The following is a 19,284-nucleotide window of genomic DNA, read 5'->3' as shown; positions in this document are numbered from 1 at the left end:
CCAGGATGGTGTTTTTTTTTGTTTGTTTTTTGTATACTGAATCGAGGCTCATGAAAGAGCTAACATTTATTTCACAAACAAACAAACAAAACAAACCAGACAAACAAACCCCCCCCCCTCCCCCTCCCACGCTTCCTGCCCCCAAGCCCTCTCCCTCCCACACTTCTCCCTGCTCTCAAATGTTGTGGTTGTGTGCTTCCCCTTCTCTCCCCATCTTGTCTTCCGCTCCCTCTTTTTGTATATTTTGTACCCCCGCCTTCACGAAGTCAGGGTCATGACAGAGTTGGAGAGAGAAATGAGAGAGGAGAGGGAAAGGGCCGGTCCATGGGGACCGATCGGCACTCTGAACATGACTGCGCTGCCCTGACGAATCCGGTCACCAGGGAAGATTTGTTTGGCCCGGACTTGCGTTGGAGGGTACAACCACCGCAAAGAGGCCTCCCCGATAGTTGTTACACAAATGGTTTGCACAAGTTGTATTTCACATTTGCACAAATTGGTGAAACGACTGACTGAGTTATACTTGCTGGGACTGAGGTCCTTGTTACAGCAGAGAAGGATAAATTGTGCAATCTTCAACTCGCATTTTGAAAATGAAGTTTAATTTGGAAAGAAAACTTGGAATGGGGCAGCTCTGGATCCCGTTGTTTCGTGCACCTCACTGTGCTGGCTGCCTTTAGCATCCAATTATCCGAATGGTCCTGAAACTTTTTGTCTCCCGTCGTACACCAGGTCTGCCAAACACCTCATGAAGACAGCTGGCACCCAACGGCTTTGCGAAAGACACCACAGGATCTATAATGTCCACCGGGACACCTAGCTTCTGATCTTTCTGATGGATGCCAGAGTCGTGATGCAACAACCTGCCATCGAGCTACCAGTGTGACAGTTTATAGCTGGGCCAGGAATTGAACTTGAATAAGGCAGCTCTAAGGATCATGCCACCAGCCCCAGCAAGGTAGCACTCTGGGAGGTGTGCTTGCGCATCTTTAACCTACATGTTGGTTTTGAAAACCCGTTTCTGCATTCTGTCTCTGATGCATGGAAGCACCACTCTTGAGACCGATGGCCAAACATAATACAAGAAAGGTTAATTAACACGTGAAAGTATATCTCGGCACAGTTTGTCTTTGCTTACTATATCTGCCATGTGAGTTTGTCGACAAAAAAGGAAGTTGGACTTGTCGGAGTTGGACTTGGCGGCACATTTAATTTTTATTTATTTATCAGGCTTTGGAATTGTAAACTGCATATTAGAAAAGAAGTAGAAATTGGGGGAAATGTTCTGGTTATGTCTGTCGTGTGAACGTAATAATGTTTATTTGCATTTGCTGTGGCACTTCTTACTTTTTCAAAGTTTGTCCTCAGGTGATGCTGTGCTGTACCTGTAAATGTATTTTTTTAATACAAAGTGAAGGCTCGTGGAAAAGCTAGAACACAGAACGGATCAGGAAGCAACAGAACAAAAGGAACAGCAGAAAGAAGGGGGAAATGCCAACAACAGGGCCGAAGGGCAAGATAGACGGAGACGGACAACAAGGGATGCAAAGGTAAGGATGAGGTCTAGGGGAGAATGAAGGTAGTGGACAGAATGGATACAGAAGTAAACTCTCAGGAAATAGGTAATTTGGTGGTGGCATGGGGCGAAGAGGATGGTGGTTTAACCGGAGTAGAATATATCATGGTTTTTGAATGTAGGATGATCTGAGATGGTGGTGACCAGTTGCCTTGAACACTTGGGAGAAGCATGAGATTGAAGAGAATGTGGAAGTTGGTTCCACAGGTGGGGAAAAAGAGCAACAAATGAGTGGAGGGGAGCAGTGATTCTGGATTTTGGTGTTTTCATCAGAAGGGGGTTGCGGGTGGACTGCCTGCATCTCGCAGAAACCTGGGCGGTGGAGGAGGGATATATCTGGGGAAGGGTATAAAACAATTTCTAGTGTTTAACGTTCCCAAGAGCACAGTGATCTCAATCATTAGGAAATGGAAATAATATGGAAATACCCAGACTCTTCCGAGAACTGGCCGTCCGACCAAACTGAGCAACTGGGCAAGAAAGACCATGGTCAGGTGGGTGACCAATAACCTAATAGTCACTCTGACAGAAAGAACTACAGATGTCCTTGGCTGAAATGGGAGAACCTGCTGGAAGGACAACAGTCTCTGCAGTACTTCCCAAATTTAGGCTTCATATAAGAGTTGCCAGACGGAAGCCACTCCTGAGACAAAGGCACATGATGGCATGCCTGGAGTTTGCAAAAAGTCACGCGAAAGACTCCGAGAGCATGAGGCAAAATATTATGTGTTCTGATGAGACCAAAATTGAACTCATTGGCAAGAATGCAAAGCGCTATGTCTGGCAGAAACCGAGTGCAGCTTATCACCCATATAACACCATCCCAAACTTAAATAATGGTGGTGGCAGCATCAAACTATGGAAATGCTTTTCAGCGGCAGGGACTGGGAGAATTGTAAGGATAGAGAGAACAATGAATGGAGCCAAATACAGGCAAATCCTTGAGGAGAAGCTGCTTCAGTGCAAAAGACCTTAGACTGTGGTGAAGATTTACGTTCCAACAGGACAATGACCCCGAGCATACGGCCAAAGCAACACTGGAATGGCTTCAGAGCAAGAATGTGAAAGTCCTTGAGCGGCCCAGCCAAAGCCCAGACTTGAATCCCATTGAGAATCTGTGGAAAGACTTGAAGATTGCTGTTCACTGACACTCCCCATCAAACTTGGCAGAGCTTTAGCAAATCTGCAAGGATGAGTGGGAGAACCTCCTCATATCCAGAACACTCAAAGCTGTAATACAAAGTGCTTCTACGAAGTAGTGACTCAGGGGGTTGAATACTTATGTAAATTAGATATTTATGTGTTTAATTTTTAATTATTTTCTAAGGCTTTGTTTGTACGTGAATAAATCAAGGGGTGTGAATACTTTCTGAAGGCACTGTATGTATGTGTCTGTGTGTGTTTTCCAGACCAAGCATCCTTTATCTCAAACCTAGATCTTGCACAGAAAACCTCACCAATGTCATTATGGCAAAGCCCATTTACATGCTCTAAACCAACACAACGATCTGGTACATCAACATTGTCTCAGCAAATCGAAGAATCACCTCCCACCCCCCCCCCCCCCCCACCCCGCTTCCAGCCTTACAGCTGGTGCAAACAAGCCATGAAAAGAAATCAATAAAAAGGGGACTGATCACAGCTGTGGAGGGACAGTGTCGAGGTGCAGGCTCAGAACCTCACATGGGGAATGAGGTGCAGAATCGCATCTCCCGTGAGGGTACCCACAGCCAGGGCAACGAGAAAGCTGAGCAGGCTATGGAGAGTAGTTGGGGAGAAGGCTGGGATGCAGGTGACAGCGAGCAATGACAAAAGGCTGATGGTTGTAATGGAGAGAAAGCCCCAGCCCCAGCCTGTAAAGGAAAGCCATTCACTTCAACTTGGAATTAAAACATGTAGTGATGAAATCGATCACATCTACATCATCATCATATCAAAAAAGGGATATTTAAACTTTCATGAGTTTGAACCACACATCTTTAAAATGATGAAAAGCATCACTTGCTGATGCTTCCGAACCAAAATCTGCCAGTCTGACAGTTTTGATACACTCATACTGTTATGCACCCAAGGAATGACTGGAAAATCTTAGTTTTCCTCCAACCCACACGTCAAAATCCTTCTGCGATAAGCAGATCCCAGAAGCCCATTGCTTACCGGCCCAGCCAGGTAGTCCGGCTACGTAACCATCAGAAATAGAGTGTTGGATGCAGACACGGCTGTCGATCTGGTAGAGGATGGCTGGGCACATGTAGCTGAACTGCCTCTCTGTGATGCGGGATTCTTGATACATTCCATAGTTCCACAGAAGTTGAGTTATGTCCAAGCACTGCGTTGAGACACATGATGTCCTTCTTTAGAATTTCAAATTCATGGTAAACTCGTCATTTGGGAAAGTACAACTGTATGGGAAAGTCCAAAAAGCCTAACAATTCAACGTAACATAGAATGCAAAGTACAGGCTCGTGCGGTAAATTAATTAAACACTTCCAAAAAGGGAAAGCAAAACAAATACCAAGACAAAAATATCATGTCTCTTTATTCAGCAAGTTTTGATAATAAGCTGGACCATGTTTCTTGAAGATAATCAAACTTTAGTGTCAGCTTTACTGCTTAGTGTCTCTCTCCGACTATTGTCTCCTCTGATTTGATATGCGTGAATCCCATCCCAAGGTGAAGTTGCACTTTACATTAATAACTCCATTTTTCACTGTCCGTGTACTGTTATTACACCTCCAAACCCCCCAGGCACGACCTTTGACTGTAACTTCCCCTTCCCTCTAACACCTTGCTTGCCTGTGTGGTGCAAAGTCCTCCTAACAGTGACGACTCCATTTACATATCTCTATCTCTCTCTTTATTTATCTCTCTCTCAGCCAACATGCACCAACTTTTTACCATCATTTAACCTCATCCCATTCTTTAACAACCCCATCTCAGATCATCATTTTGGTTTCAGACCAGGTCACTCCACTTTGAACATGCTGCTTTGACTCACCCAACAATGGATGGAGGCCCTCAATGACAGACATGAGATCAGGGCAGTCTCTCTGGACATATGTTTTGCTTTTGATACAGTCTGGCATCCTGCCTTACTCTCCAAACTCTCTGCCTATGACATCTAAGGCAAACTCCACACTGGCTTTCTGTACTCTTGTAGCCTTTCATCTCCTCTCCCTGTCAAGACTGCAGTTCCCCAAGACAGTGTTCCTGGGCCTAGTCTGATTCCAGATCTTCATAAATGATCTCTCTGACTCTCTGTAAAATCCTCTCTATCCATTTGCTGATGACTCCACCTATGCCATGACATCCCTCATCCTTTAGACAGGCAGGCCGTAGCCTCTTCCCTCTCTTCAAATGCTGACAATCACAAACTCATCAAAAATTTCGAACATGTCTTTCAATCCTGACAAATCTCACACTCGCTATCTACTGTATATCCATATTGTCCATCTCGTGTGTCCTCCCCTAGCCCTCTTTCTTCCCCACATCCCTTATTTGTTCAAGTCTCCTTCTATTTTGTCCCTCAACCCTGCTGTTGGTGTATTCCACCCTCTCTCCCTCTCTCTCTCTTTCTCTCTACCATTCCTTTTGTTCTGTTGCATCCTGATCTGTTGTGTTCTAGATCTTCCATGAGCTTTAACTTTGTATACAAAAAAAGAAAGAAAGAAAAGAGGACCCTTGCAACAACTTTGACATTTTAATTTTTTAAAGCTGACAATCATTGCAAAAAAAAGATCATTATGCTTACCTTCTCATGAATGTGATCTTCAAAATGATCACCAACCATTATGGTCCCTCCATCAGAGGGATTATCTGCATCTGAAGACACAAACGTTTCATTCTCAACATTCATGTCCGGCTCTTCACTCCTACGGGGAATATTGAAAGCTTCGACTTTTCTTTTCCAACGATTTATTTGCCTGTTCTTCACATTCCGTTTAACACCTTTGTGAAGTTGTACCGGCTGCAGAGGTAAAATATCTTCGGGTATTTCCCTGTCTGCATCAGTTTTTTCACCACCTTCCTGAAAACCCAACGCCATCAGGTTGTCACCTTCTGGAGAAACCACCTGGGTATTTTTTCGGTCTCCATGTTCTCTTGAAGCCCTCACACCTCTACTTTGGCCATTTTTTGAAGTATGCTTAATTTTCTGATAATCTCCAATCCCACTGCCCTCCATGACATGCAGACTAATTTTCTCCTGATTGTCCTTTGGGGAAATGTTTAAACCATGTTGGAGAATATCCTGGCTCTTATGTTCCTGTTCATTCTCCTTAGGATCATGATAATCATAATCTAAACTACTATGGTGCTCTTCAATATTACCCTGTTTGCTGCTTTGTTCAGTTTTGTGGTAAACATCATGTTTGTGCTCATCATGAGTGGGCATCAAATGAACTTCTCCAATGCCAAGACTGTCCAGTAAGTTTCTGAGTCCGTCCACAGAGAGTCTCCCGCTATTCCCGTAACGGATAAAAAGCTGCCTCAAGTAATACTTCTGCTCATATAAAGCAATGGGCACTTTGACTCGATGGTTTCCAGCACCTCTACTTCTTGTTACATCCGGATAAGCAGCTTGTTCCTCAAAACCGGTGTGCAGTTTTTCCACCGGTACAGCCATGCATGAATCCTTATACACATGGAGAAAAAGGAGGAGACCGAGGCTGTGATAATGTCCAGAGATCTTCATCTTGAAGAACCTGGAAGACAAATTAAATATTTTAAAAGCCTTTAAAATACAAGTACAGTGCTTAATACTAGCATATGCCAATCACTGAAATTTCTTTAACATCTCATGTGTTAATTTCCCTAAAAATCAGGATGTGCCTCTTCCTCTAACATACAGTAATGGCATTTACAAATTAAGCAAAGGCAACTTCCCATGTTTATCATATTGTGATTAAAAGGGTGGCTCAAAATGATCATAACTAGGCATATTTAACACTCAAGAGTATCCCTAAATTTTTTGAGCAGAGCCATTTCCAATAATGCTCAATTAAGGAATTTTCATTTTTCTTCAAATGTGTATTTTAACCACGATAAAGTACTGAGGTCTTATGAACCTATGTTTTCATTCTAGCAGTTAAGGTCATCTGTATATTTTAATAATCTGAATATAATGCACATTGGGGGTGGTGGGTGTAAAATGAGAAAAATAAAAGAAAATCAGAAAACCCTTGAATGATCAGAACTAACTAGAACAGCACGCTGGAAAGAGCATATCTCTGCCAGGATGAACAGTTTATGCTTTGTCCTCCACTGATAGGTCAGATCTGGATTCGGACCTGAACCACAATCTAATTGGCTTGTTCTTGTCACTTACCCAACTCATCCACCAAGATTTGTCATGAGTCATCCACAACTTTTTGAAATATTATACTATATATCATTTTTCGTCCTGTCACTCAATGGTGAAGAATCACGTAAAAAATTCTCAGATCCAGATCCGGATCTTCACCAAAATCGAATCATTTTGTCCTTGTCACATACCCAACATCGCCACCAAATTTCGTCTGAATCCGTCCACAACTTTTTGAAATATCTTGTTCATAAAGAGACAAATGAAAAATCACTCAGAGTGACACTTGTCAAAACAGAACAAAGTAGAACATCACTCGGTAGAGCACATAACTCTGCCAGGCAGAACAGTTTACGTTTTGTATCCCACTGATAGGCTGGATCTGAACCAAAACCGCATTGGTTTGTTCTTGTCATCTAAACAACTCAAATCCACCTGGTTTTATCATAACTCATCCACAACTTTTTGAGATATCATGGTACATATAGTTTTGTAGCCTGGTGTTGGCTTAGCGGTTAGGGTGCTGGCTTGGGATCCTAGGATCCTGGGTTCGAATCCCGATCGATTGCTGAATTAACTCCAGGGGGGTTGACTCAGCCTGTCATCCTTCCGAGGTCGGCAAATTGAGTACCAGCTTGCTGGGATGAATGACTCATGGTGTGTACCCCGGCTTAGAATAGGTACACCGTATCCCTGCGCATCGTAAGAGCGTGACCAAGGGTTGGCATCAGGAAGGGCATCCGGCCATAAAAAAAACATTGCCTCAAACAGGGAACCATGATTGTCATGGGGCCTGCAAGGCTAACCCCCGCTTTAGTGGGGAAAATGGCCTTAAAATGATCATTCATTTCATTCATGGTATATATCGTTTTGGCCCTATCCCTCAGTCTTACAGAAACTCAGCCAATATTGACCTTTTGACCTCAAAAATAATTGGTGGTGGAATTCAGTGATCTCATATGCAAATCCTCTTCAAAATTCAAGTCAATCGGATGAAAAGTGAGGATTTGACAAAGTTGAAAAAAGTGTAGGACCTTTGGCTTATGTTGACCTCAAAATAGTTGGTTGTTGAATTCAGGTAGCTGATATGAAAATCCAATTCATATTTTCGAGTCAATCAGATGGAAATTGAGGATTTTAGAAATTTGAAAATGATGCTGACCTTTGGCCTATGTTGACCTTTTGGCCTAGGTTGACCTCAAAAATAGTTGTTGGTTGAATTCAGTTAGCTGATATGAAAATCCCATTCAAATTTCAAGTCAATCGGATGAAAATTGAGGATTTGAGAAATTTGAAAAGGCTGTTGACCTTTGCCCTATGTTGACCTTGTGATGAAATTATGGAATTACATCTGATGTAGTTCTCTCTCTCTCTGTGTAGTCTCTCTACACAGTCTCTACACAGTCTACTCTACACAGTGTAGTCTCTCTCTCTCTTCTGCTCTCTAGTGGTCACGCTTTTATATGTAAGTTGGATTGAGGGTGAGGGGACTGTCTGTTTGAGACTGAGTTCGAGTTGGTAAGTTTCATATGTTACTTTGCTCGTGGCTTATTTGCATAATAGTACTTGATATTACTGCTTGCTTACTGTGCTCATTCTTTTGTAGATGAGTGGAGACTTGAATGAATAAAAGCTCACGCTATGGAGTTTATGGGATGATTACTTCACCACCTTTTTATTGCACCCACCGAGAATATTGCACTCCATAGACGACGCGATACCGTTCTTGGTCGAGACAGACGCCTCGGATTGTGCAATTGTGGCGACTTTCCCACAAGGGGGTCGCCTGTGGCCTTCTTTTCACGCACTCTGACCCAGAGTGAACGCCACCACTCTGCTATCGAGAAAGAGGCATACGCTATCATAGAGGCCGTTAGGCGGTGGTGCCACTTGCTTCTGGGCAAGGAGTTTCAGCTAATGACTGAACAGAAGTCTGCCGCGTTCATGTATGACTATCGGCATGCACAATGCATTAAGAATGAGAAAATATCGTGATGGAGAATAGAACTAGCCGACTATTGTTACAAAATTGTCTACCGGCCGGGTCGGTAGAATCTGGCCGCCGACGCGCGGCCTATGTTTACCTCAAAAATAGTTGGTGGTTTAATTCAGTTAGTTCACTGAAACCTTCAAAAAGGAGAACTCATGCTTTTGAAAGATCATCTTACCCGCAACAAGTGGCCTATGGCACTTCTGCCTTCACAAGCAGCAATGGGAAGTCAAGGTAAAAGGTATAAGTCAAGATCACTGTTCAAGCTGCGACCAAGATAATCCTGAGACCTGTCTCGGAGGTCATACTCCTCTTACCTACGGATGACTGAAGGTTTAGTAACCATTGAGGTTTTGTTATTAGTTAATAATGGCATCTTGCAGATGCCAGGGCGGGGAGTGTTTCGCCCTTTACATGTGTTTTGTACATTTTTGAGTGGAGCCCTCTGCTGGCATATTCTGTCCCTTGTACACATATTTTGTGCACCTTTGTGTGTTGGTACTCCCAGCTGGCCATTTGTGTTAATGTAGCAGGATGTGACCTAAGAGGAAGTGATGTCTCTGCGCCTTCATAACTTGCATCCGAGTTAATTAATCCCTCACAATGCTCGTTATTATGCCTTCAAAATCATTACCGTACCTATAAGTACAAGAAGGTCATTTGGCAGTTCATCTTGTTATGTCAGTAAGAATTTTGCTTATACATATAACGATTGAAACATGTCATTGTGTGCTTCATTTGCATTTGATGGCTCGGTTGGCCTGGCCTGGTACCCAGGGTCATCAAGCACGAGTTGACACGATGATTAGGTTATGTGGCTTTTTCTTTCACATCGGACGAGTGATGAATTATCAACATTTTGTTGTAATTGCTGTAATTGCATTGCTTGGAGCATTGTTAGTAATTGTCCTGTATTTCGTATCCTTTTCAGTTTTACTCCTTGCTCATCGGGTACATGGGTGCATGGCTTCATTAGAAACATTTGGAGCTTGGAGGCTATTTCCTGACTCCCATGTCGTGCATGAATGGAGTTTGGGTGGCTGTCGAATTACATACAGTTAGGTGTAAGGAGGACAGCATAGGTGTATAAATGGGAAAGAGAGAGAGAGAGAGAGAGAGAGAGAGAGAGAGAGAGAGAGAGAGAGAGAGAGAGAGAGAGAGAGACAGACAGAGACAGAGAGAGAGAGACAGAGAGAGACAGAGAGAGAGAGAGAGAGAGAGAGAGAGAGAGAGAGAGAGAGAGAGAGAGAGAGAGAGAGAGACTTTGACTTTTGTATCCTTTTATTATAAAAGTATAAAACCATTCCACAAAGCAGTGTTAAACCAAGCAACGAGTTCAAAGAAACATTGTATAAGGATCATAAACACACCAAAAAAGAACAAAGGATATTCAAAAGAAACCAGCAAGTATAAAAATTTTACCAACCAAAGGTGAGGACACAAACAGAAACCACAAACAATTTTAAAGGAAATGCTCACGCAAGAGCTATGAACACATCAAGAGCAAATTAAGCGTTTGATTAAATTAAGTGAAAAATTGAGAAAGGGAAAGAGAGGGGGGGGGGGGAGAGAGAGAAGGGGAGAGAAAGAGGGGGAGAGAGGGAGGGAGAGAGAGAGGGAGAGAGAGAGGGAGAGAGAGAGGGAGACTTTTTTAAATTTTTTTTATTTTTTTTTATTGGTGATCCCAATGCGATCCAAATGGACAGACCAGGAGATAAACCTCGCACAACCAGTAGCCGGGAGCGACAGAGCATCCGTGTCCTTCCCAACCGTGTTCCTTTCTGAATGCACCATGTAACACGTCACCATGTTCACTGCTGGAGGAATGTTTGTGAACGCATCACATCATAACGCTTTTCCGATATGTTTTCCATGATGAACTTGGGGACTTGTGAGCCACTCCAGAGGTGTTGGAAAAAGGCCGATCGTAATGGGCAGGTGCTCCGTCTTGGAGGTGCTCCATCTTGGAGGTACGCCATCTTGCAGGCACGCAATGTTGCAGGTTATCCATCTTGCAGGTCATCCATCTTGCAGGTGCCCCATCTTGTAGGTTCTCCATCTTACAGGTGCTCCATCTGTATGACGCTTTGGAGTTGCAAGCTTTCTGGGGCTACAGCGGTGATCCGTTCACTCATTTACCCCCGGATCGAGTTGTAACCCCCCCCCCCCCCCCCCCCACAAATTTGGAGAGAGAGAGAGAGGGAGAGAGAGAGAGAGAGAGAGGGAGAGAGAGAGAGAGAGAGAGAGAGAGAGAGAGAGAGAGAGAGAGAGAGACTTTTTAGACTTTTTATTACAAAAATATAAAAATACAAGCCAGTCGGTGAAGATACTATTCAATACAGGCACAATAATCAAAAATACAGAAAAGAAAAAGAGATAATGACAGGAAATCAAAACAGTACAATGAACTAGAAAAGAAAAACAACAACAGAAAAACCGACCACACACTGATTCAATCCCAACAAACCTACAAATATATCAATAATTCATTCTCCTGCACCATGCAGATCCCATCAAAACACCAGATGTTCATAAACTCATCAATACATTTCTTTCTTCCAGAATCACAAAATTCAAGTTTGAGTCTTGCAGATATCAAGGCATTAAAAAAGAACAAGACATCACATTGCCCAATCGGCTTTCCTTTCAGTTTTTCCTTCCTCGATAAATAAATTGCCATTTTCGCCGTGGCCACTAAAAACAAAAACAACAAGAACAAGAACAAGAACAAGAACAAGAACAACAAAAACAACAACAAACAACAAAAACAACAAAAAAGAACAAGACATCACATTGCCCAATCGGCTTTCCTTTCAGTTTTTCCTTCCTCGATAAATAAATTGCCATTTTCGCCGTGGCCACTAAAAACAAAAACAACATATAGTCTAGTAGGAAGACTAGGTCCCCCTGCACCCCCCGGAGATATACTTCTAATCAGTGTTTCTAGATTGGAAAAAATGTGTAGAAAATGACTAGCTATGGCCCCAAGCTGAAAAAATGTCCCACATACCATTTTTATGCAAATTACTGCTGCAAATTTTATGCAAAATTATGCAAATTTTATGCAAATTTTTGATGAGGAGTAGAGTTGAGGGGTCTTTGAGGGCTTCATCGAGGTGCTCTCGGTTGCAAGACTGGGTCATTCTGAGAAGCACAGCAGGGTCAGAGATCATGATGTTCTCCTCCTCAGTGAATCTCTCCATCAACAGCCTCTCCATTGCCTCACACACTGTTTTGAGGCAAAAGAGGGACTTTGCGTAGGCCTTTCCACTGAGAACACCTTTGAGAGATCCACTTGTTACTAGTTGTGCCTCAAAGAGAATCTCTGCATATCCAGAACCACGCATCTTGTGTCCAGTGAGCATCCCGATGTAGTTCATGGATGTGTGGAAGGGTCCAATCGTTACTACATGACTAGCAAATTCATTTGGCCAGCGCCAGATGATGGGAAGGGCTTTCATGCAGACACCCAGATCAAATGTATTCAGGACCCATCTCTGACCCACCTCAGCAGTTGCTGCCTCGGAACGCTTCAGTAGCTCACGAACAACTGCGTTGTCTGTGATCGGTCTGTGCCTGGTGCCTGCATGGCATGGCAATGGCCTGCAGCCTGTGCCTGGGCTAGGGGGTTTCACCTCTGCAACTGGTTCTCCCCCACCCAGCAAATCAACAGTCGTGTTATGACATTTGGTAGTTTGGTAGTAATAATATGACATTTGGTAGTAATAATATGTACATGTTCTTTCATATCATTGAAACCAAAAATAAATGATCGCAGAGAAAAAGTGATCTTCATTTTTCCAGCCATGTAGTTCAGCCATTGAAATAAAGGCACAAGCCTTGCACAATCAACATACGCATGGAACACATCCTCTGTGTAAACACAGAACGGGCAACACGTAGATATGGGCGCGAAATGACTCACTAATTTATTAGATGGAATGATCCAGTGTATCATTCGCCACTGGAGATCACCTGTCCTTTTGCTTACCAGCTTACTGTATACTGATTCCCATGCAGGCTCAGATGGGAGTCCTTCCGGCATTAGCCCTTTCCACCTGGCCACTCCATTTAACGGTGAGTTCCCAAGCAGAACTGCAGTGCATAACCGATACAGGTCTTTACTACTGCATTTCTGAAAAATGTTTTGTCCCTCACTAATTGGGGGCAAGTCTCCGTGACTAGGCTGTACCAATAAACCAGGAAAATGCCAGTCATTGGATGTCACCAAAACTTCCTGGGTCCATCTTAGTCCAAGTTGGAAGCTTTTCTTTACTATTCCCTTTAGTATTCCTCCGATTATTCTGTTTGACCATATTCCAGTCATATCGGCTATCTCTTGCACCGTCTTCCACCCCCAACCAGAATCATGGCGGAGGTCCAACACTTTGATTATGCCCGCTGTAATAAAGTGTTGATAAAAGTCTCGGCTTCTTGGAATTGCAGGAAACAGTAGGTTGTAAAAAAGGGGTTCTTCCACAAACATGCTTGTAGCATAGGTTTCTTGCTGGCGACTAGTCGAAAGGCTTTGCCAGGCATTCAGAAGGCTCTGATAGAATGATGGTAGATGAGATGTGTCGACATGTTGGAGTTGGACTAAGAAAAGTTCAAGGCCATATCCGAGCCCGCTTGCTTTTCGCAGCACGTGATAGGCCAGAAGTCGGCTTGGCAGTCGTTCCTTGTACAGCAACTGCTGTATGGTACACAGCCGAAAAGCCATGATACGACTTTTTATGTCGATCAGTCCCTGGCCACCTTCAGACAAGGGGCTACATATGACATTTGGTAGTAACCAATGATGACCACTCCAAAAAAAATCCACGAGTAGCCTCTGCACTGCCTTTAGTAGTGCCTCTGGCGGCTGAAGGCAGATAAACCTATGCCACAGGGAAGAAGCCACCAAATTATTCACCACTAGAACCCTGCCTTTGTAGGAAAGGTGGGGCAGAGCTCGTTTCCACAGTCCCAGTCTTTTTTTGACATGCTCAACAATCCCGTCCCAATTTTTGAGGACGTAATGTGGAGATCCCAGGAAAACCCCAAGGTATTTGACTCCGTCTTCCACCCATTTTAACTTTGTTGGTAGATGCACAGGTGGTACCAGCACTCTTCCAGGTGGAATGTTCTTGAGACAGGGAATCCATAAGGCCTTACTCTTGTCCCAGTTACACTTCAAAGAAGAAGCGAGGCAAAAAAGATTTAAACATTCAACAAGTGCTGGGATATCACTCTCCTTCTTAACAACCACACAGACATCATCTGCATAAGCCGATACAACTACTGAAGGACTCCCAGGGGATACAGTCACTCCTGAAATATTTTTCCTAAATAAAATTAGGAGTGATTCCATTACCAAGGAAAATAATAACCCAGAAACCGGGCATCCTTGTCTCACCCCTCTTTGAACCTGTACCGGAGAGCTGAGTTCGTTATTTATTTTAAATAAACTAAATATATTGTTGTACAACAAAGTCACGTAGGCCCTAAAATTGACACCAAAGCCACATGCTTCTAGCACCCGATACAAAAAAACATGATCCACACTGTCAAAAGCCCTTTCCAAATCCAGGAATATTATCCCAAAATCTTTTTCCAAGCAATCACATTCCATTAAATCTCTAATCAAAAAAATATTATCATAAATAGATCTGTTTGGGATGCAGTAACTCTGATCATGGTGGACTAGATCACCGATTACCGTCTTCAACCGACTGGCCAACACTTTTGACAATATTTTATAGTCCGTACATAATAACGAGACCGGCCGCCAATTCTTTATCTGTCGTAGATCCCCAGTCTTTGGAATCAGCGACACCACTGCTCTTCTGAAGCTTAGTGGGAGTTCTCCAAGCACCAAGGATGATTCCAGGACATTCAATAATTCAGGGCCCAAAAGGTCCCAAAAAGCCAAGAAAAATTCTGCCGGTAGGCCGTCAATCCCAGGAGCTTTGCCCGAGTCCATTTCACTTAGGGCCTGCGTTAGCTCAGGCAAAGTAATTGTTGAATCCAGGCCCAGGCACTGAGGCTCAGTTAGGGATGAAAGGTGAGAAGTTAAAAATTCCATGGTTTGCTCACAAACATTTTGTTTTGCATAGACTTTTGAAAAAAACTCTCTAATGCACAACCTTACATCTCCAGGGTTGGCAACCATGTTTCCCCTAAAGTCTTGTACAGAGAAAAGGGTTTTGGGTGACTTATTTACAAAATCCATTTGGAAGAAAGATTTACTCGGGGTGTCTGATACCTTTAAATTGTTTATTCTTAATCTAATTAACAGGCCTGCTGCTTTCTCCTGAATCAGCTCTCTCAGTTGAGCCTTCTTTTCAACCAATAGCCTGTGGTCTCTTCTGATATTATCTTTAGCCAGTTTACACTCTAACCGTATAATATCAGCTTCTAAACAAGCCATTGTTATATTTTTTACGTCAGTATCATTTGAAACAAACTGCTGACAAAACACTCTAATCTGAGCTTTTGTGTTATCCCACCATAATGCTAAAGAAGAGAAAGAGGGCTTTCTTGAAAGTTGGATGACCCAAAAAGCACGGAAGGCGTCTTTAAACAAAGCATCTTCGAGAAGACTGGTATTGAATTTCCAGTATGCACTTTTGCGTAAGGGTTGAGGGAAAAAGAGGCCCATGGTAACTAAATGATGATCAGAAAACAAAGATGGAAAATGATTTGGAGGGATAACCGCATTCCTGAACTGTGAGTTTATGTACCAACGGTCAAGTCTAGCGAAAGTCATTCTCCCATTGGCACATCGTCCCCAAGTATACTCAGATTTGTTGGGGTAATGCAGTCTCCATGCATCTAGCACACCCACTGCCGAAAAATAATTTAACAAATCAGTACTACCTTCGGGATGAGGTTCTGCTGTATTTCGGTCTATACTGGGTTTAAAGGTGCAATTAAAGTCACCCCCCATGCAAATACAATTATTGAGATCTATCGACTGCATGTGTCGAATTAAAGATGAAAAGAAAGCTCTTCGGTCCACACTCTCACTTGGTGCATAAACGTTGAATAGTGTAAACCGAAAATTATTAATGACCAGTTCCAATGAAATAAACCGGCCTTTAATCACCTCCTGGAAGAGGCATGACTCAGGTACTAGGCCTGGTCTGAGTACAAAGGCTACACCAGCAGAAGAAGAAGACATGTTACTAAAAAAAACATTGTCTTTAAAGAGGCGACACCAGTCGTACTCCCCATTTTGAATTATATGGGTTTCCTGGAGTAAGAGTACATCAATTTTCTTGCGCTCAAATAAACTTTTCACCTGAACCTGGCGGTTTTGGCTTGCACCTCCGCCATTCATATTTAAGGTTCCAAAGGTGATTTTTTTCATGGATTATCAAAAGGCGTGAGCGGTTGTTGGGAAATCTCGCTCCCTGCTTTTGTAACAGCCTTTCTAAGCCGATGAAACAGCGACCTTGTTAAATGAAATTCATCCGGCCTCCTAATTATGTCCTTTGCAGCCTGGATGAATGAAATTAAATCAGGAAAATGATCTTTTACAATCACATTTCGGTGTCGGTAGGTGTCATTCAGAAAAGAAATAACGAGTTGAGGGGCTATGGATGACTGATCTGATGAAGATTGAGACAACTCAGTCATCTCAACTTCATCCTCTGAATCTGACAAATCAGAAACAGCTCCGCCCGGGTCACATATATCAGTCTGCCCAGTCCCCATTTTGATGCCAGCCAAGTCCGAAGATTTGCTGGAATGTTCTATGGTAGAGTCATCCTCACTCTGGTACCCGGGACATTCAGCAGGAGCTGAAATCTCGGCTTTACCCTCCTGCAGGGCGATGTTCACTGGCTCAGTTGACGAACCAGTGTCATGATTTAGATCTTGCAGGGGTAAAGAGGAGCTTGAGGCTGAGACATTCCCAATCCGCTCGGTCTCAGCAGGTAGTGAAGGTGGCGGCTCACTAATGGGCTCACCATCATCTTTAGTCTCACCATCTACTTTTTCTCCCAGGTTTTCGGTGCTGCCCGATAATGTTTCAGAATTAATTCATTCATGTTCCTTCTCCCTGGTGTCAACACAGCTTGTGGACACCTGAGAAAGACGTTCCAGGGCGTCTGCACCCACACTGTCTTTATCCAACACTACCTTTTTCAAAGTAATGTTGGAGTTACAAGCACCAGGTGCTCTTCGTTTCTTTGTCACCACAGTGGGATTTTCTTCCATCTCCTCACTGCACGTAGCATCTGCCACCACAGGTGGGTTATCTAGGGTTATTTCATTATTTACCGAATCAGCGGTGTTGTCGTTTACACTAAGACGAACAGGAGTATTATCCCTACTCCTCGAGTGCGAGGGAGCGTCGGTAAGAACCGTTCGGGTATTTCGGTTTACGTTGTTTCGTACGTTAGAGACCGGGGTGTTATCTCTTTTACAATCAGCGTCACTATGACCTGCTTCACCACACCTTACACACGATACCTTCGGACAAAACCTTTTCACATGGCCAAAAGCTCCGCACTGAAAACATGTTAATGAGGCCGATGACGCATACATCTGGTACTCATGGTTGTTCACCTTTACCTTGAACGTGATGTTTAACCCCGTGTCATCGCCTCGATCCGGAAGCACCATATACACCTGCCGTCTGAAGCTCATCACGTGTTTAACACGTTCATCCTGAGACCGGAGCGGAATCATTGTGATTTTTGACACAGCTGTTCCGTATCGGGACAAAACGGACATCAGCTGGTTGCAGGTTATAAATGGGGGTACGTTAGATATGACGATCCTCATCGACGGAGTGTCCATAGGCGACGCCAAGACAAAGAGACCTGTCTCTGTGGTTAAACCCGCACTTACAACATCGTGAACGAATTTTTCATCGGGCACAAATACAACAACTTTTTGATTCATTCTCGACGCTGCTCGTACATTTTCACAACCGATTATTTTCCCCACCGACAAAACAATGTCCTCAGTGGAAGTTCCTTCGGGTGGAACACACACGAATGCATTCTTCCTTGTTAAGTTGTCGAACGCCTCTAACCGAGAGCGTGTATTCGCCATCCCAGCGAATTAACACCCCCCCACTTGTCCGAACCGGACAAGTAGGTACCAAAACGAAATAAATCAAACTAGAATAAATAATAAACGTGCATTATAAGCACAAAAAGGCTTACAAAGCGTCGTCGAAGCCGGTAGGCCGCACCCAAAATGGGTCCGCTCTCAAACCTCTCTCTCTTGAAGACAAAGGTATAGGAAGGATGAAAACAAAATGCCAAAGTACACAGGATGGAAAGGAGAGGGAGGGGGGGGGGGGCAGGGGAGGGCAGGAGAGGAGGAAAACTCACAAAGAACTCACTACAACACAGAGCAGTTGCTCACAGCCGCCATGACGCTACACCCAACGCACCGACGGCCGATAGGTGGCGAGAGAGAGAGAGAGAGAGAGAGAGAGAGAGACAGAGAGAGAGAAAGACTTTTGACTTTTCTTCCCCTTTATTACAAGGAAAACAAGTTTTACATGGTGAAGGATGTTTGTACAGGCATCAAAATAAATAACCAGGAAAGGAAGGGGTAACAAAGAAGCAATACTTTAGATTTATAAATTGATTGTTAGAACACCACCAACCATACCACATAAGGATTGTTTCGCACACCACCGGTTTTTAAATAAAGCAGGATCTTGAGTTTCAAACTCAAAAAGAACACGCGATGTAACCAATGCTTTAAAAACAGTTAAAACGTCATCAGCTAAAACGTCAATGTTCTGCAGTTTACGTTTCCTCGATAAATAAATGGCAAGTTTTGCCTCAGAACACAGAAAGTTTGCTAAAAGACATTCATTTTTACATTGATACAAGACATTAAAACCAAATATGAAAACACAATATGTAAAAGTCAAACCGAGCCCCCGGATCACACGTGACAGGATTTTAAAAAACGAAGCCAACCTTGAACATTCAATAAAAATGTGAAAAATGGTCTCTGGGGTGTCGCAAAAGGGGCACAATTCCGAGTTTTCAGGACATATACGGTGGGACAGGATGTTGCAAGGCAGGATGTTGTGCGCTAACCGCCATTGTAGATCACCCGAGCGCTTGACAGTAGGTTCTTTGTACATCACCTGCCAGTTTATTGTTGTGAAACGGTTAGCTTGAAGCAGCGCTCGCCAATGAGCTTGTGGCTCTGCAGGTTTGCCAGGAAAAAGAGTGAGAACACATAGATTGTACACTGAGGATTTCTCCATCTGGGTAAAGAGCCTAAAACTTTGAAATAAAATTAAAAGATTTGGGAAAGGACATTGGGATCGATGGAGGGCATCTTCTATGTCTGGGTCCCATTTTAACCCGGTTTGCTTAAAGGTCCGTAAAATCACAGAGAAAATTCTGCCAATGACTCTGATGGACCTCACACTGGTGGCCACGGCAATGTCAG

The 19,284-nt window shown here is 43.4% G+C and overlaps 1 protein-coding gene across 3 annotated transcripts in view; it reads right to left on the bottom strand.

The window, feature by feature from the left end:
* The window catches only part of LOC137434005 (zinc transporter ZIP5-like), an 88,217-nt gene that overhangs the window by 50,109 nt on the left and 18,824 nt on the right, over positions 1 to 19,284 (bottom strand). For all 3 annotated transcript variants that reach the window (XM_068126586.2, XM_068126587.2, XM_068126588.2), the window contains exons 2-4: positions 5,328 to 6,279; positions 3,734 to 3,905; positions 3,260 to 3,429 (exon numbers count right to left, since the gene is read on the bottom strand). In XM_068126586.2, coding sequence (XP_067982687.2) covers positions 3,260 to 3,429; positions 3,734 to 3,905; positions 5,328 to 6,279 — 1,294 coding nt within the window. The remainder of the gene's footprint in view (positions 1 to 3,259; positions 3,430 to 3,733; positions 3,906 to 5,327; positions 6,280 to 19,284) is intronic.

Source organism: Myxine glutinosa, chromosome 10 (genome assembly GCF_964187855.1).
Source record: "Myxine glutinosa chromosome 10, kmMyxGlut1.1, whole genome shotgun sequence".
Taxonomy (NCBI): domain Eukaryota; kingdom Metazoa; phylum Chordata; class Myxini; order Myxiniformes; family Myxinidae; genus Myxine; species Myxine glutinosa.
This window is presented reverse-complemented; position numbering and strand designations above follow the sequence as displayed.